This window comes from Coffea arabica, chromosome 7c (genome assembly GCF_036785885.1).
Source record: "Coffea arabica cultivar ET-39 chromosome 7c, Coffea Arabica ET-39 HiFi, whole genome shotgun sequence".
In the NCBI taxonomy this organism is placed as follows: Eukaryota; Viridiplantae; Streptophyta; class Magnoliopsida; order Gentianales; family Rubiaceae; genus Coffea; species Coffea arabica.
The window spans coordinates 11,873,061-11,899,473 of NC_092322.1; the positions used below are offsets into that span (position 1 = coordinate 11,873,061).

At 35.5% G+C, this 26,413-nt stretch overlaps 3 protein-coding genes across 4 annotated transcripts; 1 reads left to right on the forward strand and 2 right to left on the reverse strand.

The window, feature by feature from the left end:
• Nucleotides 1-687: 687 nt before the first annotated feature.
• Nucleotides 688-2,841, reverse strand: LOC113699219 (ethylene-responsive transcription factor ERF056). 2 transcript variants are annotated; one of them, XM_072057790.1, is made up of 2 exons: nucleotides 2,531-2,841; nucleotides 688-2,136 (listed from the first exon to the last, which is right to left on the reverse strand). In XM_072057790.1, the coding sequence occupies exon 2, from the start codon at nucleotides 2,114-2,116 to the stop codon at nucleotides 1,034-1,036; it is 1,083 nt and encodes a 360-aa protein (XP_071913891.1). In that variant the 5' UTR covers nucleotides 2,117-2,136; nucleotides 2,531-2,841; the 3' UTR covers nucleotides 688-1,033. The 2 variants fall into 2 exon arrangements, with proteins under 2 accessions (XP_071913891.1, XP_027075221.1); XM_027219420.2 differs by having other exon boundaries at nucleotides 688-2,841.
• An 8,900-nt stretch (nucleotides 2,842-11,741) lies between these two features.
• Nucleotides 11,742-15,267, reverse strand: LOC113698506 (uncharacterized). The gene is made up of 5 exons (XM_027218350.2): nucleotides 15,086-15,267; nucleotides 14,044-14,835; nucleotides 13,859-13,912; nucleotides 13,569-13,753; nucleotides 11,742-11,981 (listed from the first exon to the last, which is right to left on the reverse strand). The coding sequence occupies exons 2-5, from the start codon at nucleotides 14,741-14,743 to the stop codon at nucleotides 11,892-11,894; spliced, it is 1,029 nt and encodes a 342-aa protein (XP_027074151.1). The 5' UTR covers nucleotides 14,744-14,835; nucleotides 15,086-15,267; the 3' UTR covers nucleotides 11,742-11,891.
• Nucleotides 15,268-20,790: 5,523 nt separating this feature from the next.
• LOC113699054 (acyl-coenzyme A oxidase 2, peroxisomal) lies at nucleotides 20,791-26,016 on the forward strand. Its single transcript, XM_027219102.2, has 7 exons — nucleotides 20,791-21,368; nucleotides 22,691-22,806; nucleotides 23,271-24,151; nucleotides 24,699-24,878; nucleotides 24,959-25,125; nucleotides 25,204-25,327; nucleotides 25,573-26,016. Exons 1-7 carry the CDS (start codon nucleotides 20,872-20,874, stop codon nucleotides 25,732-25,734), a joined length of 2,127 nt encoding a protein of 708 aa, XP_027074903.1. The 5' UTR covers nucleotides 20,791-20,871; the 3' UTR covers nucleotides 25,735-26,016.
• Nucleotides 26,017-26,413: the final 397 nt, after the last annotated feature.

Here is a 26,413-nt window from a genome sequence, read left to right on the forward strand (position 1 = left end):
AAAAAGATCCGAATATTGAAAATTTCATTAGGGCCCTTTAGTTACCTCCTTTTTTTTAAAAAAAAAATCTTTAACTAAGTTTTGGCTCATTTTTCACCTTCAAAGTTTAAAAGTATATTTTGCGAGAAACTATTCACCTATTCTGCTAATTGAATCTAACAAAAGGGCATTTTTCTCTTTTCCTCCTTCTATTAAAAAGAAAGAAATGAAGAAAAGGGCAGATGAAGACCGAATTATAGATGGGAAGTACATATATTAAATAATAGTAGTGAAAATTTTAAGGCACAAAATGAATAAAAGGTAGTAATGAATATGTCGCACTCTTCAATTTTATAGAAAAAGATGGTTGCTTGCTTATTTTTGTTTATCTTTCTGCACTAGACAAATTAACCCTTCTATAGTTTTGCTTCTCCAGTGAAGAGGACCACCTGAAACGTCGGCAATCCGAACATTTATGGTGACCTAGCACAAACTTTCTAGTCGTGTAAAAACAGGTGGAAGAAAGGTCGTAACTTGGCTATCACCAATTTTAAGCTTAATAAAATCCCACCAAGTTCTTGATAAATCTTCACCAAATTATGCGTCTCCTCCTTCAAAGGAAAAAAATTATGCTTCTCCAGAGTAGTACTCTAAAACTTGTAGGTGTTACTTGCCATTTTTGAGATGTACAAGCTACTTAAAAAGATGTAATCAAAAGAAATATAGCACACACCATAATTTACATTAAACAAGGCTGATAGTACATTATACATGCATAGATATGCTTGGTTACATTAACTACAAAACCAAACGCATGCAGATAGAAATATCTCCACTTGGTCATGCATAGATAAAAATGCCAGCAGACCACATATGGACAGAATAGACACTTCAGCACCACCACTAATCACTGGCTTCTGCAGATGTCAAAAAACCCATTGCGGAAAGCCATAGTTCAGACTCTACGATACTCTAGATTATTACAATATTAAAATCTTGACTAGAAAAAGAAAAGGAAACAAAAAAAACTAATACATGTATTAGATATAGTAAATTATAAAGCTGCCCAATCAATCTCCACTGAGGGGAACTTCTGCAACAAGAAATTCTCTGACTCGTCAAAAGTGGGCTCAGCAAAATCCAAGAAAGTTATTTCAGATTCAGGTGAAGACATTTCCAGTGATGATGTTTCATCAGATCTTGAAGGTGATAATGATGATGAGGTCTCCTCCACCTTAACATCCTCATTTCCTGGATAGACATATTCACTGTTCAATGAATCATCAAAGGTGTTTTCCACTTTTGGGATTGTCTGTACCCCAACCTTCTTCTGATGCTGCTCCCCTGTATTCCCCTGTTTCTGAGAATCGGCCAAGCTTTGACAAATGGCTTCAAGTTTAGCATCAACAGAGGAATGCAAAGGTTTGAAGTCACCAAAATCTTGGCTTAATTGATGCCGAAGGTTTGGAAAATTAAGCCTAGCAAACTCTCCTCTCAGCTTATAAGCAGCCTTATCATAGGCCAAGGCGGCTTCTTCAGCTGTGTCAAAGGTTCCAAGCCAAAGCCTAGTTCTGTTCTTGGGGAGTCTGATTTCAGCTACCCATTTGCCCCAATGTCGCTGTCTAACTCCCCTGTAAAGCTTGGCGGGTTTTGGAGGAGTTCCGACTTGCTTCATTTGGACAGGTTTTGGGCCAAGAAAGCTCAAGGGGGAATGATTCTGGTGCTGCAATTGCCTTGTTGAGCTATAGTTTTGGAGGGACTGAGCAGCTAAGTATTGCTGTTGTTGATTTTGAAGTTTGATTTGAGCCTCGACTTGAAGGATCTGATATGGGGTCAGATGGTTTAACCCAATTGAACCACCACCTGATTGCTCATCAAATCCCATCTCATCAAAGCTAGACAACCCTTGAGAAAACATGTGGGCTGTGGTTGGAACATATGAGGTAAAAGAAGAGTACATGTTGGGCTCAGAAGAGAAAGAAGAAGAGTCAAAAGGGTAGTAAGAAGAGCAAGAAGAAGAAGAAGAAGTTGACGGAGGAGAAAGAGAAGAAGAAGAAGAGGAAAAGGGAGAAGAGGTAGTAGTAGGAGAGGAGGGCAAAGAAGAAGCACCTTTCATAAAAGGTTCGAGTGCTTTCATCAGCTCTTCCCTCAAGGGATCTGATGATAATGAGAAAACAGGATTACTGTAACTGTAGATATCTATAGCAGTTGCCATAACTGAGATCAATAATTCAGACAAAAAAAAAAAAAAAAAAAAAAAAGAGATCTGAGCTGAAAAAAAGTTCGTGAAAAACTAACAACCAAGTCCTTGTGAACCAAAAAACTAATGAAACAGGTGGTAGGAGAGGAAGAAAGAAAAGAAAAGGATCAAACAGGTTTCAAAATAAAGAACCTTTTGGTATCCTTGATAGTACTAGTAATATATGTACCTTCAAGAAAATGAAAGATCAAGAAACCAAAACTCACCTGAGGGATAGGGGAAAAAAAAAAAAGACCCTCTTAGTTGTTTTAATCAAACTAGAAGCAAAAGAAGAGCTACAAGAAACTATACCAAAGTTACAAGAGAAAACTGGATCTCTATTCTGAATCACCTGGCTTTCAAAAACACCCTTATAGGGGGTTTGCTTTGAGATTTTCTGCAGCTGAAGTTTGAGTTCAAAATCAAGAAAAAAACAAACCAACCCTTAAAATTTTGCAGTACAACAAATTTCTTGAAAGACAGACGATGACAGAAAGGGATCTCAGAAGCGGGATGTTATAAAGAAGGGGGAAAGGAAAAAGAAGGAAAATTAGCAAATGCACAAAAAAAAACTCTCAAATTTTTCTGTGGCCTCACTTAAGATGTCCACTCTTGCATATGGTTGTGACTCCCATGCTTCTATATAAAGGCCAAGACTGCGGCTGGTACACACAAGATTAATTATTTTAATCTTGAATTGTTGATTTCTTTAGTATTAAGTCCGCTTTGGGTTGCTTAATTATTCTACATTCTTGTCAAACTTCTAGAGATACCTTCTATGAAAGAGAAAGATCCAATGGGTTAGTGACACGTGAGGAGCTCAATGAAATGTAGACTGGCAGGTGCCAGTTAAGATCCACGTGGAGATTTTTTATTAGATGGTGAATGTAGTTGACTGCTAGTAGGCAGTCACCTTCAACTTTGGGAACCAAAATGGTAGTAGCATGGTATACGAGGACCATTTTTTTTTTTTTTGGCCTTTCGAGGATGTATACAAGTTTTTGTCCTTTCTATTTTTTTTGACACGCCTAGATTATGACACCTAAACTCTCATAAAAAAAAAAAAAAAAGGTAAAAAAGATTATAACACGCAAATGTGATGAAAAGAGTTTAGGAATTTTGACCTCTTAATTTAGCAGCATGATGATCAGGTGGCTAAGGGAGGACTCCCTTCACTGTCAGATTAAAGGTTTAAAATCAAGTTTAAAATTTGAATTTTGAACTTGACAGTTGAAAGCGAGATAGAGGGGTGAGAAGATTAAAAAAAAAGACCAGTTGATCACCAACCTGAAGCAAACTTGGCCATTGGATTACATGAAAGGAGATTTTTCATATGAACCACAGCTTTAGCTATCATCCCATGGAGCAGATTTTGATAGTATAAGTCTAACTTGGCCCTAGCTAAGATGAAGAATAGGAAAAAAAAAAACATGGAGTCATGGACCAGTTTCAATTTCATTGGCTCTTTTTAGATGGGAAATGGGTTTTGGCATAATCGCACACCACCAACTTTTGTAGAGGCCACAGACAAGTCCAAGATTCGCATTCCACTATTACCAAATTCTGTTTACACGAGGTAAAATGATACTGCTACAACTTTAGAATCTTTTTTCACAAAACTAAAATTTGAGTTGGTGAACCTCATTTGTAACATCCATTTCTTCATATGTAGCAAATGAAGTTCCTCCAAAGTTTATTTAATCATGAATAATTAGTTATCATCAAATTCAAATTTGGGTTTTGACAATCCTTTAGGGGGTACCCTTCAAGAAATAATTCATTTTGGATTCTCAAGTTTGTTTTGATTTTGAATACAGCACCATACAACATGAATGTCCATGGATATTCTTTTTTTTTTTTTTCCTGCAACGATAGACCCTGTATTTATTTTATTATATTCTATACTATGGGATAGGAGGAGAGCCTGAGGAGGCCCAGAGAAAAATCAGAAAGAACTGAATCACCTATCGACCCAAACGAACGCACCACACACTCGTCCGATGATCACTTAAAGTGGTCTGCTACATTTAGTGCCAAATGGTGGGAAGCAAGGTGGTGGCCACCGAGCTCAGTGGTTCCATGGATATTCATTACTACATGAATAACTCATCCCCCAACAGTCAACTGAATTTAAGAAAAGTAGTTAAGAAGAAGAAGAAGAAGTATGATTAGACTTGAAATTTGGTGCCTTTCAATAATTGAGTAAGAAATATGACATTCACCAATCAAGCAGCCTGGTTAGAAAACAGAAAATAGCCCACATCATCAGTAAGTCTTCATGGTCATGATGGTGCTACATATTGCCCCAAGGTAAAGCGAGACATAGGATACGATTTCCCAATTTGCATTAATCATTTCTTATCCATTACCAAACCCCATCTAATTTTGTCATTAGCAAAAAGCAAAACCACCATTTTCTTGAAAGGATTAAGATGGATGGACGTGTGCCAAAGAGACAAAATACTTGTGGGATCCACGTCTACGCAACGCAGGATTATATATAATTGTTGTCTATGTAAAGAGAAAAACCATGGATTAGGAGGGGAAGCGGTAGCGGTAGAAACTGCTGGCAAATAAGTCAAAGTTCATGCGGTGAAGGGAAGTTAACAGTGTAGAGTCAGAATTGCAAAGAGAAAAGGAGAAAGAGAAGAATAAATCATAATCATCATTTTCCTACACGAAACTATAGGGAAGGCAAAGAAGTTAATTTGAGTGCGACAATCCATCGTCAATTGCGGCGCCAGCGAGCCAACGAGAAAGCGGACGGAGAAAAGGACCCCTCGAAATCAAATGCCATTGCAAGCTACTACTTTGATCCAGTTTTTACTTTTACGGTATCCCTTGTAAAATTTTGCATTCTTTAGATTTTTATGGATTTATTTAGCGGGTGCCTGTTCAGTTTCGTCCGTTAATTTTTCAGTGAAATAAAATTAAACTGAAAAGATATCTGACCGTACGCTCGTTAGAAAAATTTTCTTTGGTAGTTATTTAGAGTATTGATTAGTATGTGTGTGTCTATATATATATATATATATATATATCTATGTGCGCCCCCCGGGCGCGGGCGCGCATGCATGAATGGATATGGCCATATTTACTATCCTCTTTTAGAATAAATTTTTTTATTTTTTGTTTACAAATAATACTTGAAAATTCTTTAATGAGTACCTTAATGGGCACTTGTTACACCAAAAAAAAAAAAAAAATGGCAGACACGTAAAATTTTTCTTTTGGAAATTTAGCGACAACTTATGTTTTCACTCAAAAGTACTTATGATAATTTTAAATTTTTAGGAGTGACTATCCCATCCCATCCTGTGTCTGAACATATACAAGCTTCATTCTAGATGCACTTGCATAAGAAATATTGTCATATATAAGGCAATTTCTCGAAGTGAGTAATCTGTGTTAGTGTTAGAGATGATAGTAACAGAAACTATCAAGATTTTGTGAGTTTAACATCAATTAATTCTAGTTTACCTTGGATCAAATTGACCTATTCTTCAAAACATACTACTATATTCAGTTTTTTTTTTTTGTGCTGCGTGACTCACTGGTACACACTTGCAAGGTTGGACCTAGTGAAATAAATTCCAAGACAACCTCATCAACAAGTTGAATTGAATATGATATAGTAAAACTTATATTTGAAAGTGATTTCTTATAATAGTAAATGTTCCTCTTGTCGTGTCATTTTCATCTGACAGCCAACCAATTTATTGACCTAAAATAAAGTAAATATTTCAAAATTATTTAAAATAATATCTATACTATATATGAATATATATATATATATATATATATATATATATATATATATATATAAAGGATGAGGAAGGGGTTTGGGGTTAACATTTATCGTCTTTCTTTTTTATCCTCGTAAAAATTATTTTTACTTTAACTACCTATAAGTACTTATAACTATTTTTACTTTTAACTATTTAAGTATATGTTTTCAACATAACTATCCCTAAACATTACAACTACCAATATAAAATTATTTTATGAGAAATATTTCAAAGATTAAAGTTTGCTTCAGTAATAAAAGTTTTATTTAAAATATACGACCATCAATATTATATATATTTTTTGATTGCACACACATTGGATATGCATTAAGCACTAGTTGAGATAATTTTTGTGATGTGATGTTTGTAAGATAAAAAATGTAATTATAAAAGTATAATTAAATTTTATATTTATAATGCAAACGAAATAATATTCAAAAGTGCTTTTATTTTTTTTCGTCCTTGTTTAAACCTTTCCCAGGCTAGATAAATAATAAATGGACCGTGGTTACAAAGCAACCTTTTTGTCCTTTTCTTATTATTATTATTATTACTCCTTCCGTCCCACTTTGATAGTCCTGCATTCCTTTTTCATCTGTCTCAAATTGTAGTCTACTTTTCAATTGAAGAATGTAGTTGTATTTTAATTTTTCTAAAATACCCTTATTCAATGGAAGTAGTTGTTACTATAAACCTACCTCATTTAATGAGAGTTGATTCTTTTTTTACCATCAATTCAAGTTCCCATAAAGTTGTACCATATTTAATATGAGGGTATTTTAGAAAAATAGTAATTTAAATTTACTTTTTCAATAAAATTAACTACTTTCTCTTAAATTGTGTGAAAAAAAAAACAGGACTATCAAAATGGGAGGGAGGGAGTATTTAATTTCCTAGTTTGGGCGCAAAGGGAAGCTTTTACTTTCAGCCTCAGGGACGGACGGTGAGCAAGTTGCGGAGTTAGCGTGAGAATGAAGCGAAGCCATCGGATTTGTTGCGGGCCCCGCTGGGATCCAGAGATATTAGTGGAGCCTGTTATTTACGTCTGACACGTCATTTCCTACGTGGCCGTCACTTATATGCCACGCAAAGTATAAAATCCACCGCCGTTATCCTATCCAAAAATTTCCAAGGTTTAATGATGTTCTAAAGCTAATCTAAGGACTTTTTTTTTTTTGAAGGAACTAATCCTAAGTTCACAGGGCACAAACTATTGCTACAACGTTAAAGGCCTTCCGTATACTTGGTTTATGTTTCTTAATAATGTTCCCATTTTTCTTCAAAATGATCCAAAGTTCAATGGCCTTGATTCATTAAAAAATTGTACGCATTTCTTAGTTCCTTGGTTTTTTTTTTCAGCAGCATTTGTTCGTTTGATACCAAAATTGTAATAGATTGATATAGCATAAAATTATTAAGTAAAATACTTAAAAGGAATAAAATTTGTTGTGCCTTTTCTTCAATTTAAGGCCTGCCAATTGCCATAGTCCGAATATAAGCAGCTATTAAGCCAATATTTTTTTTTTAACTTCTAGCTGTAAAATTCAAGATTAAAATGTACTCTTTACATTGAAGAAGCTTATACGCAATAATAAATGTGTACTTTGCAGTGAGATGTCTCTTTGAAGGACCCTTTGGTCAGGACATCAGTTTGCCACGTTCAAATGAACACATCTCGCTTTCTGAGTCTGATGGTCATTGACAATGAAACCAGATTTCTTTGTCGACTAAGCCACTATTTCTGAAATTGAAGGATGACTAGAAACAATTGAAGACCACTAAGGTGTGACTTGATGCACATTGAGTCCTAAATTCTCTCGTCATGCATGACACATTTTTATCGTTTGAGGGGATCCTATAACCACGGTTTGGATTCTAGGTAGGGTGCAATTGATGATCATGGGGATGGGTCGGATGAGATTGATTCTGAAACGTAACCACTTTTAAAGGGTGCAGAAATTTCTGTTTATTGATGTGTTATTATCTGCATCTGTTACATTGTTGATCATACGGTCAGTGATTGTAGAAATCTCGAATCCCATTTCATCCTTGTACATGCAGGATCAATCAACAAAACTCATCTAGCATCTATCCTTGAACATAAAGAAGCTAATCTAGGGTAGAAAAATGGGAACTCGTGGCCCTCCTAGCCTACACAGATTAATGATTCCGTGTTTGTCATATGTGCAAGAATTTTTGGGTGCCATATATGAAGGCCGGATGGATTTAGAGATTTGAGAGTGGCTTCAGACAGTTCATGTGGCTTTGAGAGACGTGAAAACTTCAGGCAATTTTTAATCAAGAATAAGGACAATTTCATCAATCTGGATTGATTGATAAGGCAGTATCTGGTAGAGGTTCAATCTCCTTTCTAAGTTACAAACTGCAGCCAGTGCATGTGCTGCAACTAGAAGCAGGTGGTTGGGAATCTTGCCCCTTGGGGACTGCTTTTGGACTTTCAACTTTAGGGTTTGGAACACAATTATCTATGGTTGTCCGGTAGGGATGACAATGAAGTACGAGGTAGAATAGACATGGAATGCCAAAGTCCCCTTGTCAATGATGAACTAGCTAGTTTGGTACTGTAGTATATTATAATTGGTACATAATTCAGAGCCCTTCTCTTGAGGTTGAGATTTCCAAACCTCTTTTTTGTACCCCCTCTACTACATTGGCAGCTGGTGTCTGGCAAGCTGTTTAGCATTTACATGCATCCTTAAGAACTAAACTAATCTCCCCGGTAAATGTCATCCTTAAGTAGTTTTTGCCCTTGAGAGAACTTTTGCTGCTGGTGCTAATCAATCAATTCATTTGTACTATAAGAGACTAAAAATTGCACAAAATAGGGCCTGGAATTTAGAATTTTGAGTCACTTCAAGTTTTCTTGAACTTCTTATATATTAGTAAAAAAAAGAAGACTTGATAACAATAGTAGTTGCATGATGGTGACACCATTCCCATAATAAGATCAAGGGTTTTATTCTCGAGAGGAGTTCCAAGAGAAACAATACCTAGATCGAGATATATATATATATAATTCATTAGAATTTGGTTTCAAGATCTAAGGTATTTACATTTCAAACATGGTTGGCTCACTTCTTTGATGAAAGAATTCAATCTTGATTGCATCTACTTACAAAGCTTAATTAGATAACTCTTTTCTATTTCTTTTTTCACTTGCGAAAGAATTTTTTTTTTTTTTTTTTTTAGAAAAAAAAGGTCCCATGAGGAAAGAAACCTCTAAAAAGGCAAAACCATGTTTTAGTCAAGTCCCCTTTCTTGCCATCCATGAGACTTAGCTCGCATATGACACCTATTGAGGATCCCTGTGACACCTAATCTGCCCCATTTCTGTCGGATAAAACAAATTCCACAAAGCAGTTTCTTGGCCCAGCTGGATTCAAATTATTATTAATAAATTGAAGCATGCATTTGACCATGAAATTAAAGCATGGGCATAAGTAAGTCTTGGAATATACAAAAATGAAAAGCTATATATACACTCGTTCTTCCCTCCTTGAAGTCAACCAACACGTATTATAACACACTTAACTAAAGCAATAAGTGGGCCGAAAGTACCCGTTACTAATTAACAAAGACTAAGTTTTTTATACACTGTAAATGTAAAAAAAAAAATTTTTTTACGTTAATGTGTTTAGATGACTACACTGTCAGTGTCTAAAATGTTAATCCATGTGTTCCATGTTTTATCAAATGCCAAGTTGATCCATTTTCCACCATTAAATGTAGTCTATTATATTGTGAATGCAGAGTGCCTGTGTATCCATCCATCATGTACACAGAGAGATGAGATGCAAACTGCCCCCATCTCATCAGCACTTCCATATGGGGGATATAAAATTGGATAGCCCATAATGCAATTGAAAAACATGATTGATTTCTTAAAGTCTTCATCTCACCTCCACAAGAAGTGGAGTAACGAGGTCCACAAACAACACAGACATGAAGCCCTTTGACTTTTTCCACCAACAATTCCTCAACCTCAATATACTTAGTGGCAATATGATTGGGTGCCTCAACACCAATGTATGCAGACTAAACTGGCCTGGGTTTGATGGTCAAAACTTGACCTTTTAGTGGTGTTGCGGCAATGCACCTAACTTGGTGGAGGTCTGATTCACTCGGATGAACAAACTACTTGACTTTCTGGTTTTTCCAGTAAGTTCAGTTGCCTATAAAGTCTTGATTATTTATTCGATTGACCTTGTGGATCCCAAATATTGATAAAAGAAGGCAGAGTTGACTTTCACAATTGTCAATGCCATCATATGACACTATCTTGATAAAACCTCCACATCCAGCAATGCTCGGCATGTTAAGTGCTAAATTTTTTAAGCAGCCATTAGCCAGTCATCACAAGCTACGTCACAATATATTTGAAGAGAAATAACATAAAATACTTAGTAGCAGTTAAAAGCTAAGATGTCGTGCGTGATAATGAAATACTCGTAATGACCATTATCAGGGGTAATCTGGTTCGTGCAGGTTTGAACAATCACTTTGACATTTTAGAGGTTTATCTTCTTGTACTAAAGTCAACCCAAGAAAACTTTTGGTTTCTTTCCAATCCATCGATTAGGACTTCCTCTTCAGAGATGTAAAGCAGTTTATCATTTTCTTTCGATTGTTTTCTTGTTTCTGTTTCAGTTTTGGGACCAGGGGAGGGGAGAAGGGGGGAGGGTGGCCAGGGGGAGAGTGAATTGCTTCCCCCATGCAGCATTTTTATCTTTCTTGGCAGAATGCCCCATTGGCTAACAATGGCATCAGAGTGTAATTAATACAGGGAAAAATTTTGAAAGCAAAAACTTCCATGTTCTTGGCTATGATGCTAAGAGAAACTTACAGATGACCAGGGATTTGGCGTCACAAATCAACACAAGTTTCCTCCAACATCTGCCTTACAATGGCATAGCATACTCTTCTTTAAGTAGCAAGCTATGTTGATTCTGCTAGGAATCAATATTAACAGGGAAATATAATTGAAATATCTCCTTTTAATATAGTGAGAAAATACCACATCTGCATATAACTTCCTGAGAGCCTCATGCTGAGGAAAATTGTACTGGATACTACGCTGGTTTCACCTATATTTCTTCTGAAAGCCTCTATTGTCTAACCAACAAAACAGCAGATGTAAAGCGATCTCATTTGCACTTACCAAAGACCTTTCCAATTCTTTCTACAAAATCCTTTTCTGGGTATTGTTTTTCTTTTTGCCATTTTTGTTTAAACTCATTTCTTAAGAAAAAATGAATTAGAACAACAATTGGAGATTCATTTGCATATCTTCTGCTGTTCAAAATTATGAATGTAAAATATCATTATGAGTTTTTAACTTACTTGTCCGGTGATAACTTCTTTCTTCTTTTCTCCCCGCAACTGTGTATCCACAGCAAATATGAACACAGATTATATTCGCTTCAAAGTATATATATACACCATGCATCTTAAATCTTAAATGCCTGTAAGGTGTTGGTTATATAGTTACATCTTGTTTTTAGCAACAATTGGCTGCTAAACATCAAATTCTCAACTCATTCTTTCAACAAATTTTCTAATAATACAATCATGTAATCTTAATATGACAGGAATTTGAAGGTAAAACAGAGCTATCATGGGTAAAACAGGTGAAATACTCTATTCGTGAGTGAACAGAGCTATCGTGGGTATTTCAAGAAGCCACGGGGCATAGCCTATTCTTGGAACAGCAAATGTTACATACAATAGAAATCCTTGAGATGCAAAAGGGCTATAGAAATACAAAGATGTTGAAGACCATGAAAAAAAAAAAAGGGTTGCAGGCAAGCTACAAAAAACTTAAAGGAGATAACAGCATTAAAAACATGACAAGCATGAAGATCATACTACTGGCTATCTGGAGCTTTGCCATTTATAACTTCGAGTTCTGTCTTGCATTTGTCTCTTAAATCTTTTATTGAAGCTAAACTGATTTCCTGCAATAAAAGAAAATCAGCTAGTTACTTCTAAGAAGCCTACCGGCAATAAAACTAAATGAAAAAATCATTATCGTTTGCACAATAATTGCATGAAAATCTCAATGAAAAGGCATAACTGGGAGTTGCAAACAATACTACAGATCTTGGATAAAAAGCCAACTTTCTTTTAGTTAAAAGCCGAAGCATAGGCTACAAAATTTCCACGATGCTTCAATCATACATGAATTGACCAACACTTTCAGATTGGCAAAGGAAGCAGGTTACTCCAGTTGATATAAAATTATGTAAAACAGATCATGAATTAACAGGAATCCATCCCACTAATATAACTTTTCTATTCTTTATAATAATAATAAAAAGAAAAGATGATAAGTTGCAGGGAAAATTCCAGCAACAAACCACTGAGTCTGCAACTAATGAAAGACGATCAAAGACTGCATAATTCAGAACTAAAATAGGTATCGCTTAGAGAAAACAATTTTATACAACAAAAGAAAAAAATTTTCATTCAAATCGACGTTAGATTCATTATGGCCTTTTAGTTGCACATTTACCAGAAACTAGACTCTAACACAAATCTTCAAACCTTTGACGGGGTTATTCTAAGTCTTTGGTTGTGGATTTCCTCTCTCTCTCTCATACACACACACACACACACACAATTTCCCAAGCAGAAAATTCCTACCCAAATGGAACCTGGCAATCATAACCTACATTTGTTCTATCCTCAGAACATGTAATGATCGAGCATGTAGAATGGTATATGACATTCATGTGCTATTCACATCAGTATGCTCAAGTTACAAAAGAGCCTCTTAGTTGAGTTCAGTTTACTTGATTTATGCTGCACTATTTAACATAACCTGATGGTGGTAGTAAATTGTCTCTAACAAACTTAGATTAAGAATAAAATTTAAAGCTAGTAATTCTAACATTAACTCTCCGGCACTGCTTACATTAATTTCTCATCAATCGCCATTAAACTACTTGTACCTTGAGATTCTTTGATTTTTTTTATTGGTAATTATGCTTATGTCTTCAGTTCTTCATTAACCACCCATACATTTGAGCCTCTTTTCATCTCTCCTTTACTTCTGTAAAAGGATTCCATGTTATTTAAAGTAATGATTGTAACAGCCTCATTCTCCAGCCAGTTGATTCATGATATAGTGAAATTCATAATCTCAACGAGTAAAAATAAAGATCACCTATCTACCATTTATAGGAGACAAACTGGATTTGCTATTTAGATTCCTAGATGTTGAAAGTTTAAACAACAGAGGACACATTACACTAACATGTCCAATCCTCAACTTCTCATGATGACTAAATTCACTACTTGAATGTTTCCACCAGCCAATTTACAAAGTAAATTCAGTTTCCACGTTTAATAATATCAAATAATCAGCTATATCAGACAATATTTACTGGGCGCAAATGCAATCTTGGAAGAAGAAAGTATCAAAGTAAAACATAATAGGATTGCCTTGTACAGAATAAGTGTTGGATGGTAATATCCAATATCACACTTCACATATTCAGGCAAAATGTTGAACTTAGAAAATGTTCTAGACATATACTTACATGTTCCTTGGCCTCACGTTCAAATATACCCTCCATATGTGAAAAGAGGGACCTCCACTGAGTCATCAGATCATGTTCTAAATTTGACGCTGAGCTAGAGCTTCCTTGATCATGTTTACCAGCTCCTTTATTCCTGCAACTTCTTTCAACCAGAATGCTTGCATCCTTTTGACTCTTTTTTAGTGCTTTGCAGATAGAACAACAAAGTTCGGAGAAAGGAAAAGGAGCAGAATCAAAATGGCAACCAATAGACGTTAGTGACTACCAAATACAGATTTTCACTCACTCACCTGTTATTCGACCTTTCATATCTTGGTAGTGGAGGTCTAACCATATATAACCAGCTGAATGCGACATCAGAACAAACCAAACGCTTATCAATGCAAGTGCACAAAAATGATTGGCAGTTCAAGAAACTAGAATCTAATATTTAATGACTAGGTGGGGAAATAGGGCTCAAAATTTCAGGATATACCTTTTGTACAGAATGAACATGAACAAGCTTTTATCAAGTCAATATCTGCCGTCAAATTAGAGCATCCATCAGTCTTCAGTCCACTGCATCGCTCTAACTCAAAGGTTCTAGACTCCTGAGACTCTGGCAACCTTGCACAATCAACAGAGCCAGTCTGACTCATAACCAAGTTGTCAACATCATGATCATCACCATCATTCCCCGAAACTTGTGTATTATGATCACTATCATCTTGAGAGCCTCCAGAACCAACTCTACCTTCCTCACTATCACAAATTACTTCAACACAATCACTCTCAGATGCACAATTAGGCCTCAAAAAACCATCTTCACAACTACCTCTCAAATTATCACCAGCCTGTGCAGTAGCATGGAGAACCGAACCACCTACTTCATTATCCAACAACTTGGGATCCTTAACTTCAGGTGATATCCTCGAAACGCCCATTATAACGTTTCCCTTCAAGGAACTAATCTGACTACATGGCCGAGGCGATATACAAGCCCTTTTACCCCTATCCTTGTCACTCGCATTAACAAATTTAGTTACAAGCCTCTTGTTTTCTTTCTTATCAACATTTTCACAGATCCCACCTCCTGAAATTGAATGAAACCTCCTTTTACCAAGTTGATTTGTCACATCACCTAAAACTACCCGATCTTTGCCACGTCCATCAGAAAAGCTATCATTCTCAGCCATCGTCAAATTCACTAGTCTAAAACACAATTGCCAACTAAAATAACCAACTTTTTGAACTTTTTTTACATCAAAGATCCCATCTCACATATTTCCTGAAATACGCAAACAAGTCACTATATAGCCAACAAAAAAGAAAGCAAGCAATGCACCCAAAACAACCAGTAAAAATAGGTCATGACAAAAATGACTGATAACTCCAAGAAAGGTGAAAAAATGCGAACTTTAATAAAAAGGGCATCTGGGATTTGATGGGCATTACATGAAAATTAACTAATAAAGTCAAATTTATTAAAAAAAACAACAACAACAACAACATTTCGGTTGATGACGTTGGATACTGACCTCGTGGTGAAAGATTTGGAGAATCTATGGACAATAAGGAATGCCTGAGTCCAGATTGCAGGGATGCTTGATATCAGCTGTGATTGCAGTTGAAGAAGGGAAGAGGGGGCGGAAGATCTGGATGGTTAGGCAAGGAGAGGCGGGACCGCGGGAGGTTTTAGCCCGCCTTTCATGTTTTGAACATCTTTGGAGCGCGCCTCGCTGGGTGCAAATTTACAGATGGCCATTTCCAACTTAACCCACGGGCACGGGTTGAATTGTCGCCCCATCGAACCGACAGCGGCTACCCGGAAGGCCAGAACACAACTGAAACGATTGCGTTTTAGTTACGTGCTCTTTGCACCGTAAGCAAGGGGGAAAAAAACTAAGACGTAAAAGAGTAAATCTTACAATGTATATACTAATACTATCATCGTTGATCCATAGTATATATGTAAAAGTTGAATTTTAAATCTAAAATTTTGTTTAAGCGTCATTCATTCAATGCTGATTGATAGTATAAATATTGTTGATATAAAAAAAAAATTAATCCAAAGTAAAAACGTGCGTCCAAAAATAACGAAGGTATTATGCATTTTTAATATGGAAAAATTAAGGAGGAAAGTGACCGTGTTGGCAGTGTATTAACTTTTATAAAACATGATTTCACATTATTCTTTTGTCCAATTCGAAAAAAGAGAAAAGAAAAAAAATAGATGATATCATATTTAATTATTTTCATAAGGAGAAAAAAGTCGCCAAACCTTTCAACATTCATGGACACGTTTTTTATTTAGGTAAAAATCATAAATTTATTAATTAGATTATTAGAATTCCTCCAGCGCCAATTGGTTCACAAAAGTTTGAGGGAAATTTCAAAGAGATTCAAGTTGGTTGATAGACTTTGCAAAAAAGTGCAAAGTTATGTACAATCTTGTTAACTTATCTAGGGATCCAAATTTTATCCACATCCACAACATGTTCGTCTAGCAGAGTTAGGCGAACATCCTCAATTACAGAACCTATAGTATGTTTGAGAGTATATCTTCAAAATTGCAAATCAGTTTAATACCTGAGTATGCATCTCCTTTCAATATGAAACTTGGAATCATCAAAACAAAACTTTTGCAAGTGAAACCGCTTCTCTCGCTGCTAGAGCCTCTGCCAATTCAACATCACTTGGGCCCTTGATTTTTTTTTAGATAAGCCAGCAATCAATTGACCATCACGACTCCAAACAACAACTCCAATGCCAATCACTTCATTTACAATTGAAACCGTAGCATCAAAGCCAATCTTGCAATGTGGGAACGCAGGCTAGGCATGGACCAAAGTGAGTTTTGGGAATGGTATTGTGGTAGGAGCGTTAGTTCCTCTAATAATAAGTGATTATGGGTTTAATACAAGGGAAGCTTTAGTATGGAAGGACAGCTACCATGGATGAAGCACGTTTTAGCAATGGTGATGCGGTTGGAGAGTGAAGCAGGAGACGAGCCTTCTCTTGCATTACATTCTTGCAGAAAATGGACTCTTATTGAAATGGACGAACGCTAAAGATTATTTGAATCCAAAATCTCTTACTTACAATTTTCTTCACTTTACCATTCATCTCGATCCTCGCCGAAACTTTAATATAAATTACACTGCTGTTATTGAAATGGATGAACGAATAGGTTATTTCAAATATTATGCTAAGGTCGTCGAGGATTCCCTAGAAGATTGATAACATCATCTTCCGTATTTTGAATCTAGTGGCTAATCGATTACTTGTTTCACCATGTTTTGTTTTCCAAGACGTTAATTCAATGGCGGATGAACTTGCATACTTTGTGACTTCAAGTACATGTCCGTTGGTTATAAATTATGTATTTATTTATACTTTATCAAAGGCCTCCTTAGATAAGATAGACGTAATTTTCCTTACGGATGTTATATATATAGAAATAATGAGGTTAGGTATGATGTCTTTCTCATTGTACTTCTATTTTTATTTAAAATTGTTAGGGGTTCATATCAAACTTGGCACCATCTGAAGGTGATTTTTAATTTTTTTTTTTTTAAGTTGAAACATTATATTACTAAGGCAACAATACAAGAAAATTATGTTTAAAGTTCAAACTACGTAAATAAAAATAGTTATGAGGCTTTAGTAAATAAATAATAAGTGTGTTTGGATAGGAGATTACTTGAAAAAAATTATTTGAAATGATATTGTAATATGTTTTTTGTGATTGATTTACATGAGAGTATATTAAAGTATATTTAAGGTGTTTTCAAGCCAACAAATATTATTAACTACAAAGCTTTTACAATCAGCTTGAGGAGTTTTTCAAATTGTTAGAATTTCTAAAAACTAGGAAAAAAATTTTAATTATGTTTACAAACTCATTTGATATGTACCAAAATATGTCATTCTTTTTACTAAATAGTGTTTGCAAGTTTCTAAATTTAACATTTATTGCGCCAACTAATGACATGAAAACAATTAAAATGTTTTTCAATATTGTTAAAATCCTATAATTTTTAATTACAAATGCATATAGGCAAAGTTTATAAAAGTTTAAGGGGCTAATTAGATTTGTTATGACAATAAAAATGGTGCACAAGAAAAGGGTGATATTGGAATGAAAACATATTCTCTATCAAAAAATGAATTTTTTTAATAATATATTTTAAAATGGATTTATAATGTTATAAAAAGTTGAAAATAGGGAAGGCAAATGGTAATTTTCAAAGTTCAAGAGTACTAAATGATATTTGTCATATGCCTCATAAAAACCTTCTAAAATTGTCCCTATAATCTACTATCCAAATACACTATTTGCTTTTCCCCAACCCGATTTCTCCTTGTCCAGAAGTAATTATCTCCCTACTCTCTTCAATAAAATAAAATGAATACTATGTGATTTGATTACTGACAAAGTTTTATAATCACTCTACGGGCAATAATATGGTTAGGAATAGATGTGGTAAAATGGATACATGGTTGATAAATGATTTTAGTTAAATGGATAGTGGATCAAATTGATCCAATCCAATTAAAATCATTTAATAAATGGATCTAAATGGATGCCATTTAAATGGATAGTGTAAAGCCGTAATCCATCCATTTACTCTCTCAAGTCCTAAATTTAAGATCCAATTTTTTTTTTCAAAAAAAATACAGATCCCCAAAGTTCATCCTTAAATCACCTAAAAAGCTTTTGGTAATAACAAATGCTTGTACTACTACTCTATTTCAGTTCTTCATAAAAGCAACTTCAAATTAGTTTAGTTCCAAGAAAATCTAACTATTGTGGTCAATTTAACCTTTCATCATTACATTAAGTATCATTTTGTAAAGTAATGAACAATTAAGAACTTGGCTACATTATTATAACATTTGGGTGAATTGAATACGGCTTTACAGTAAAAAGAAGTTTACATTTCCAATTTTTTGCACTCCTGTTCAAGAGGGATGCCTCGAATAAAAATAGAGTTATAATAAGAGGTCCTATGTTATTTGACAAGTAAAATATTTTTTTCACATGAGCACGTAGTACCTAAAAATGTATGAAAGTATGAAACTCCTTATTAGACCATTGATATACAAGATACCTTATGTTTACTTAGTAAATTAGGTGTCTTTTTTTTTTTTTAAAGGGTTGGGTTGTGTGATAAGGGAAAAGAAATTATAAGTATGAGTTTTTGGATTCAAAACCTTTCACTTATTAAAAAAAAAAAAAAGAAGGTGTCATTTATGTATCTTAACTAGTGTTGCGGGGACACTCGTTGGAAAAATCATTTTTATAAATAAAAGAATAAAAAAATAAAAAATTACTTTGACACTGTGTGATGCATTCTTACTTTTTCTTTACTTGAGAATGTAAATGTTTGCGGCCATTACTGCATGAGAGTTTAATTAAAAAAACAAGAGTAGAAACTAAAATATATTCTTGAAAAGGATGGAAGAAGTCTATGAACTAGAAGCGAATAAAATGCAATTAATGTTATTGGCAATTTGGCACATGAGGAAGTTACGAAGGAAAGAATAGATGGTCTCACAAAATTAACTTGACATACGACGAAGTTATGAAGGAAAGAATAAATGGTCCCACAAGATTCTATCCCACTTTTTTTTTTTTTTTTTATAAATATTTGCAATCACTGTGTGTGTTTTTCTGCTTTTCAAGTTAAATAAATATATATGGATGACATGGATAATCCATTTAAATCCATCAACATAATTGGATTTAAATGGTTATCCATTTAAAATCATTGAATTTATATGGATCATCCAAATCTATTTAAGGTTGATTTATATAGATAGATTGGTGAATATGAATCCATTTTGCCACTTTTAGTTAGGAACATTTAGCGATTGTGGAGTAGTGTATCGCTCTGATCTTGATGAATATCTCCCTTTAACTTCTTATATGAGATAGGTAGATTCTCTCTTCTCATTTGTGTTGTGGTTTGTTAAAAAAGAAAAGAAAAGAAAAAGAAAAAGTAGTAAACTTGTTCTTCATTTTCAGTGTTTTTTTAATAGATTCATTTACTATTTTTTTTGTATCAAAAGTTTTTCAATCAATTATTAATTGACTTTAATAGAAACTAGACAAACCTATGGAATAGAATTGACTACAATATTGGTTCCTGCCCACATGTCAAAAAAAGAAAAAAAAAATAGATGCTAATTTTAGATATGGAAGGAACTTTCCTACCACAATGGTAATGTTAGGGTCAAATCACAATTAGAATTCAATGAGATTTCCCCATGTCTCAAATAGGGTACTTCATTAGGAATTTTAAAACTCCATAAACATTTTTCTTCCTTTGTAAGGAGGCCAAACTAGTCAATTTACACAATGGATATAGTTGCCAAAATAGATTTCACTTCTCTGACCAACCGAAAAAGCTCTCATCAATTTCCTTTCCCATATCCGCGAAAGTCAAAACTATATTCAAACAGGATAACACCTTTCATGCTCATCCACTTGCTCCAAAAGGCCAAAGATTCAAGAAATTATTAAATAACTGAATAAATAATTAAAGAAAAGGGATAATTTCAGAAACTACCCTGAGATTTTTGATACACGATAATTTCACAAACCTCCCTTGAGGTTGTCGAGAAATGCACTGACACCCCCCGAGGTTTGAAAATTTCCACTGACTACCCTTACTTTTGTGATTTTTGTAACAATTTCGTTCAAATAGGATTAAAATATTATTGTCATGAGTGAGATGAGATTTTTATTCCATGAATGCCCTTTTGGTCCCTGTGTTGACAGAAGATTGCAAGTGGTTAAAAGGTTGAAATGATTAATAAAGTTGAGGGGGTGCAAATACAATTCAAGAACTTACAAGCACCACGTGGAAACATAAGCGATGTTTTAGCAGCCTCAACAACGACTACCTGCAAGTTCCGACGGCCATATTTTTTATTCAGCTGCAATTGTATATAAACATCGCCTCTACATCGTCAAGATTATGGCCCTGTTTGGAAGCCAAGACATACTTTTTTGGGGAGGTTTTCATACTTTTTCAAACCTTAAAAAAGGCGGCTGCAATTGAAATTTTCGCTAAAGAGAATTAATCAAGAACAGTATTTTATCCCAAATAATCAATGCGTTGAAACGCGGGCGAAAGTAATAGTAACTACCTCGATCTCCACCCAATCAGAACTCGCCACCTGTCAGTCATTCCTACCACGTCACCCAAAACCTTTGCGTATAAAATAAACTACCCCTTCTGTCTTCATCTCTGCCCCTCCGATCTTCACACCCAAAAACACACACTAGCGCCTAGCGGTGCCTCTTCAGCTGAAGATGATGGCATCAAGAACCCAAAATCCCGGCATTCAAACGCCTGAAAATGATCAAGAAAACCAACAAAATCCAGTCACCACGCTGGCCACCACTCCGTGGAGGCGAATTGAGCGGCTATCGTTGCACCTAAACCCCTTCTCATCCAACCATTATGATCTATCCCACCAGCAGATGAAGATGTTAATTTGCGCGGCAAGAGCAAAGAAGATTGAGGTAAAAGTGGTGGAGCTGTCGAGTTTCATGAGAGGAAAGCATAGGGATATACAGGAGCAAGTATTTGACTACTTCAAGTCAAGGCCTGAGCTGCAAACCCCACTCGAGATATCAAAAGATGAGCACAGGGAGCTTTGCATGAGGCAGCTTGTTGGGCTTGTCAGAGAAGCTAATATTAGGCCCTTTAAATATGTGGTTGAAGATCCTGCTAAATATTTCGCTATTGCTGAAGCTGTTGGTAGTGTTGACATGTCCCTTGCGATCAAGCTGGGCGTGCAGTACAGGTAAATGGATGATTTAATTGATTGGTATTCAGTTATTCTGACATTTTTTTTTTTTTTTTTTTGTGTGTTTGAATTGGAGATATGGATTTAGATTTGTAGTTAGTTATTCTTGGGAATGACCCTTTTGAAATTATGGCTAGAATGTTTGTAAATGTTTCCTTTCCTGATTTCTAAGTATTTTTGTGGAGGAGTAGTAAGGATGATGACACAATAGGAGTGTATATGTATGGACTGAAAATAATGGAATTATCTGGTAATACAAGAGGGAAAGAATGCGATGAATGAGGGAACTTTGATTAGAATGTGAAATAGTCTCTGACTAGTCCTACTTGGATAATTTGAACTGGTAACAAGTTAACATGAGTTAGATTGATTATGTCATTGCAGTGGATTAGGTGAAATAAGATTTATCATCATATCTAATTTTGGGATTTGGATGATGGGTGCACGTCTTATAACATGGACAGGGCAAACCTTTGTGTGATATTTCTAGAAAAGGGATTGCAGAGGACAATATACACAACCTAATTTGCGATTTAAACAGAACTGTAATGTTATGCCAATGTATGTTTCTGGATGTAATTGGGCTGAGAATGTTTAATGGAGTTGAGGTAATGCATATATGGAGTATAATGTATTTGACTATCAGTTTTGCCTTTAATTTGATGATTGCATTTCTTGCTGTCTTTTCCTTCTCTTCCCCCCTTTAGAGCACTAGGTTGAACAATGATCAATTGTACCAGAGATGGGGTGAGTTAACTAGCTTTTGATTTTATGTCTTTCTTTCTACATTCTACAATCAGGTATCGGAATAGCCTCTTAGTTCTGTTGGAGAATTCCGGCCAATAACTAAAGGATAGGGTTTAGTCAAATTAGGACTGCAGGGTGTACATATAAGTTTAGCTATGGTAGTGAAAATTGTGCAAGTACCTGATCTGTTGCGGTCCTGAATACTAGCTAATTGATTTAATATTTGGTTCTGAAATTAATTAATGTTGAATAGAATCTTTACATTGTCACATCAGTGGATAGATGATGTGTATTAGAGATCTAGACTTGTAGCATTTTCACTGGAAATTACACTTGATGGAAGTTGAAAAAACTTCCAGCTAATTGCGTCAGTTGCTACTGCCTTTGTTTCTTTCTGCTTGTATTATTGATATTTCCTGTCTGCCTTTGTTGCTTTCTTCTTGTATTATCGATATTTCCTGTCTCCTTGGCTTGCTTCTTGCTTCAAACCAATATGAACATCTTGGCCTTTTAACCAGTTCTTTTCACTCAAACAATGTTACAAAAGCTAATGCTTTTTATGTAATTTGCAGTCTCTGGGGTGGGTCTGTTCTCAACTTGGGAACTAAAAAACATAGGGATAAATACTTCGATGGTATAGACAACATGGAGTACCCTGGGTGTTTTGCAATGACAGAGCTTCACCATGGTATGCTCTTCCACCTGATAAATACTACTATAGCATTGTTACTTGTATCTTTTTTAAGCACCTTCCAACCAAATTGTTTAGAATGATGAGGTTATGCTTGTTGTATTTTCTGTTAATATTTAAGCAGACATCAATCCTGTTTCATTTTTCCTTCTGTAGTGCAAATGCAACTGCATGCTACAAAATTTCTAAAACAGTATCATTTGATCATGTTGTTCTCTTACATAAATACTAGGTTTCATGAGTTTGTTTAACTTATGCAAAGAAGATGCGCTTTCCTGTTTTGGCAAGCGAATTGAAAGAAAGTTGTTATGTTGATATTTCTTTCCAGGATTAATTTTTTAAGAAGTACTCTAATTGGTCATAATCCATATTCCAACTGCTTCAGTTGTAATTACCTTTTCTCAAATAATTTATCAGAGTGCTTTTTTTCCGATCCTCTCTCATTCGGTTATTTTGAAAAGGATCAAATGTTCAAGGCCTTCAGACTGTTGCAACATTTGATCCACTAACAGATGAATTCATTATCAATACACCAAATGATGGAGCTATCAAGTGGTGGATTGGGAATGCTGCAGTCCATGGAAAGTTTGCCTCAGTTTTTGCCAGGCTGATGTTACCAACTCATGATACAAAAGTTGTTTCTGATATGGGTGTTCATGCCTTTATTGTTCCAATTAGGGATCTCAGGACCCATAAGCTACTTCCTGGGGTTGAAATACACGATTGTGGCCATAAAGTTGGCCTCAATGGAGTAGATAATGGAGCACTAAGATTCCGTTCAGTGAGGATTCCACGAGATAATCTTCTTAATCGTTTTGGAGATGTCTCACGGGATGGGAAATACACCAGCAGCCTGCCTAGTATCAGTAAAAGATTTGGAGCTACATTAGGGGAACTTGTAGGAGGAAGAGTCGTCCTTGCATATTCTTCAAATGGTGTCCTTAAGATTGCTGCCACAATTGCTATAAGGTATTCTCTACTGCGCCAGCAGTTTGGTCCTCCCAAGCAACCTGAGATTACTATACTTGATTATCAGTCTCATCAGCACAAGCTAATGCCAATGCTGGCTTCAACTTATGCATTCCATTTTGCCACACTTCACTTGGTGGATAAATATTGTGAAATGAAGAAGACAGGTGATGAAGAGTCGGTTGGGGATGTCCATGCACTCTCTGCTGGACTCAAGGCCTATGTTACCTCTTATACTGCGAAGTCGTTGAACATATGTAGAGAAGCTTGTGGAGGCCATGGTTATGCTGCTGTAAATAGGTTTGGTAGCTTGAGAAATGATCATGATATATTCCAGACATTTGAAGGGGATAACACTGTTCTTCTTCAGCAGGTTTTATCTGGATCTCAATCTATTTTTATAATGCTCTCTTCTGATATATGCACTCTGATTCTCGTGGACACTGAGACATCTATATGCTGATAAGGACCTTCTGCACTGTAATAGATTAAATCATGAGTCTTTGAGGAATCTTGCTGCAATAGTTGATTGGAGAGCGGGCTTTAGTAAGTTGAGGTGCTAAATTGTGTTGAAACATGACATTCTTAAGTCTCACTCTCACAGTTCATCACATCCACTTGAAAGATGGTCAGGCCTGTGCTAGTAGATCATATTATGCAGGATTAGGTGGTAGAGTGTTTTTTATTTGAGGCTTTTAAATTACCCCTACCTTATATATCCACCCGTTCTTGTTTATAGATGGTGAAGCACATCTCAGTGGATTGGTAGGTAACTTGTTCTGCTAATTTGTTGCTTTTTGATGACTAAGATTCTGCTTTTTCCTCAGCAAAATTTATGATTGAACTATCCTGAAAGACGCCTCTTAGATGGTGATTAATATCTAGTGGAATTGTTTATTCAAATTTCTAATGTAATTCAGGTGGCGATTGACTTATTGAAGCAGTATAAAGAGAAGTTCCGGGGGGGATCACTTGCTGTCACATGGAACTATTTGAAAGAGTCCATGAACACTTATCTTTCTCAGCCTAACCCAGTAACTTCCAGATGGGAAGGTGAAGACCATCTGCGGGATCCAAAATTCCAGTTGGATGCCTTCAGAGTGAGTTTGATTATCTGATGTAAAACAGGAAATGGATAGAATGCCAATACCTTGTAGTTGATGTAACATTTTTGGTGCAGTATCGTACATCTCGATTGCTTCAAAGTGTTGCTGCCCGACTTCAGAAACACTCTAAAACACTTGGAGGGTTTGGTGCTTGGAATAGATGTTTGAATCACCTTTTGACGCTTGCTGAGTCCCATATTGAATCTGTCATTCTTGAAAGATTCATTGAAGCAGTGCGAAGGTACCTATATTTCTAGCCCTCAGTTCTTCCCTTTTCCTCTTAATAATTGAGTTTGACTCTGGCTGCCTTTTGCTTCAGCTGTCCTGATGAAGGTTCCCGAAGTGCTCTGAAGCTCGTTTGTGATCTTTACGCTTTAGATAGAATTTGGAATGATATAGGGACTTATCGCAATGTGGACTATGTGGCCCCAAACAAAGCTAAGGTATTAAAGCTGTTTCAGATGATAACCATGATTAAGAAAATTGCATGCTTTCATGATGATTATTTGTCCATCGGAGAAGAATTCATATCTATCAAGCTATCTTTTCAGAGACCCTGTTCTAGTGTCTTTGTGTGTTACTCATTCTGACTGATGTCACATAATGACATTTATACTGTCCATAATATGCTGCATTTCCTGATTTGATATACTTCTACTCATGTTTATGGGATGCCATATTTGTGCAGGCCATTCACAAGTTGACAGAGTACGTGTGTTTCCAAGTCAGGAATATTGCAAGGGAACTTGTTGACGCCTTTGATCTTCCAGATTATGTCATCAGGGCACCAATTGGATTGCAGACTCCAGGCGAAGCTTATTCACAGTATACTCAACATGTTGGCTTCTAGTTCCAGAGAGAGAGCTGGGTCCTTTTTACTTTCCCCTGTTCTTGATCTGCCCTGTAAAGGAAGAAGTCGGAGTCATAGTTTTGTTGTTCCTTCGAGGAATAAAAATATGAACAGTGGTTACCGCTATCTAGCCTCATCTTACTTTCTCGAAATTTCGAATTTCGTGAGATAGCAGATTGATGCTTAAGCAGAAATGCTGATCCTTTGATAGATAATTGTAACTTGCGTATACAAAGAATATCTAAACGTGAATCTCCTATACAAGAAACATTCTTGATGTCACCAATTTGTAACGAACTGCTGTCTCTGAAAGTGTTTGTTCTTTAAGGAAATCCACATGCGACAGCTTCTGATCTATTTAATTTGGCTCTCTGGACAAGAGAAACTTGATGACTTCATTTAGGTTACCATAGACAATTTAATCTTATCAGATGATGCGGTTGCCAGCACATGACTGATTATGAATGAGATGAAATGATTTACAATACCATTAACAGCAAGGATTAGTCTCATTTGATTCCTCCACTTTTTTTTCTGTATAACTGAGGAAGCCAAATAGATGAAATGCCATTTCGAAATTGTGCTATGTTGGGGTTCATATGCCACTTCAGTTGCTGTTTCGAGCGTATTTGGAGTCATCCCGTATTATTTCAGTTTCACAAACTTTCTATCAAATGTG

Bases quoted from the DNA above. Each gene is read 5' to 3' on its own strand.
- LOC113699219 (XM_027219420.2), bottom strand. From the start codon at position 2,194: ATGGCAACTGCTATAGATATCTACAGTTACAGTAATCCTGTTTTCTCA.
- LOC113698506 (XM_027218350.2), bottom strand. From the start codon at position 14,743: ATGGCTGAGAATGATAGCTTTTCTGATGGACGTGGCAAAGATCGGGTA. The intron at 13,913-14,043 runs GTATATCCTGAA...TGTCGCATTCAG, and splicing joins ATGTTCATTCTGTACAAAAG to CTGGTTATATATGGTTAGAC. The intron at 11,982-13,568 runs GTAAGTATATGT...CTTTTATTGCAG, and splicing joins AACGTGAGGCCAAGGAACAT to GAAATCAGTTTAGCTTCAAT.
- LOC113699054 (XM_027219102.2), top strand. From the start codon at position 20,872: ATGATGGCATCAAGAACCCAAAATCCCGGCATTCAAACGCCTGAAAAT. The intron at 21,369-22,690 runs GTAAATGGATGA...TGTAATTTGCAG, and splicing joins AAGCTGGGCGTGCAGTACAG to TCTCTGGGGTGGGTCTGTTC. The intron at 25,328-25,572 runs GTATTAAAGCTG...ATATTTGTGCAG, and splicing joins TGGCCCCAAACAAAGCTAAG to GCCATTCACAAGTTGACAGA.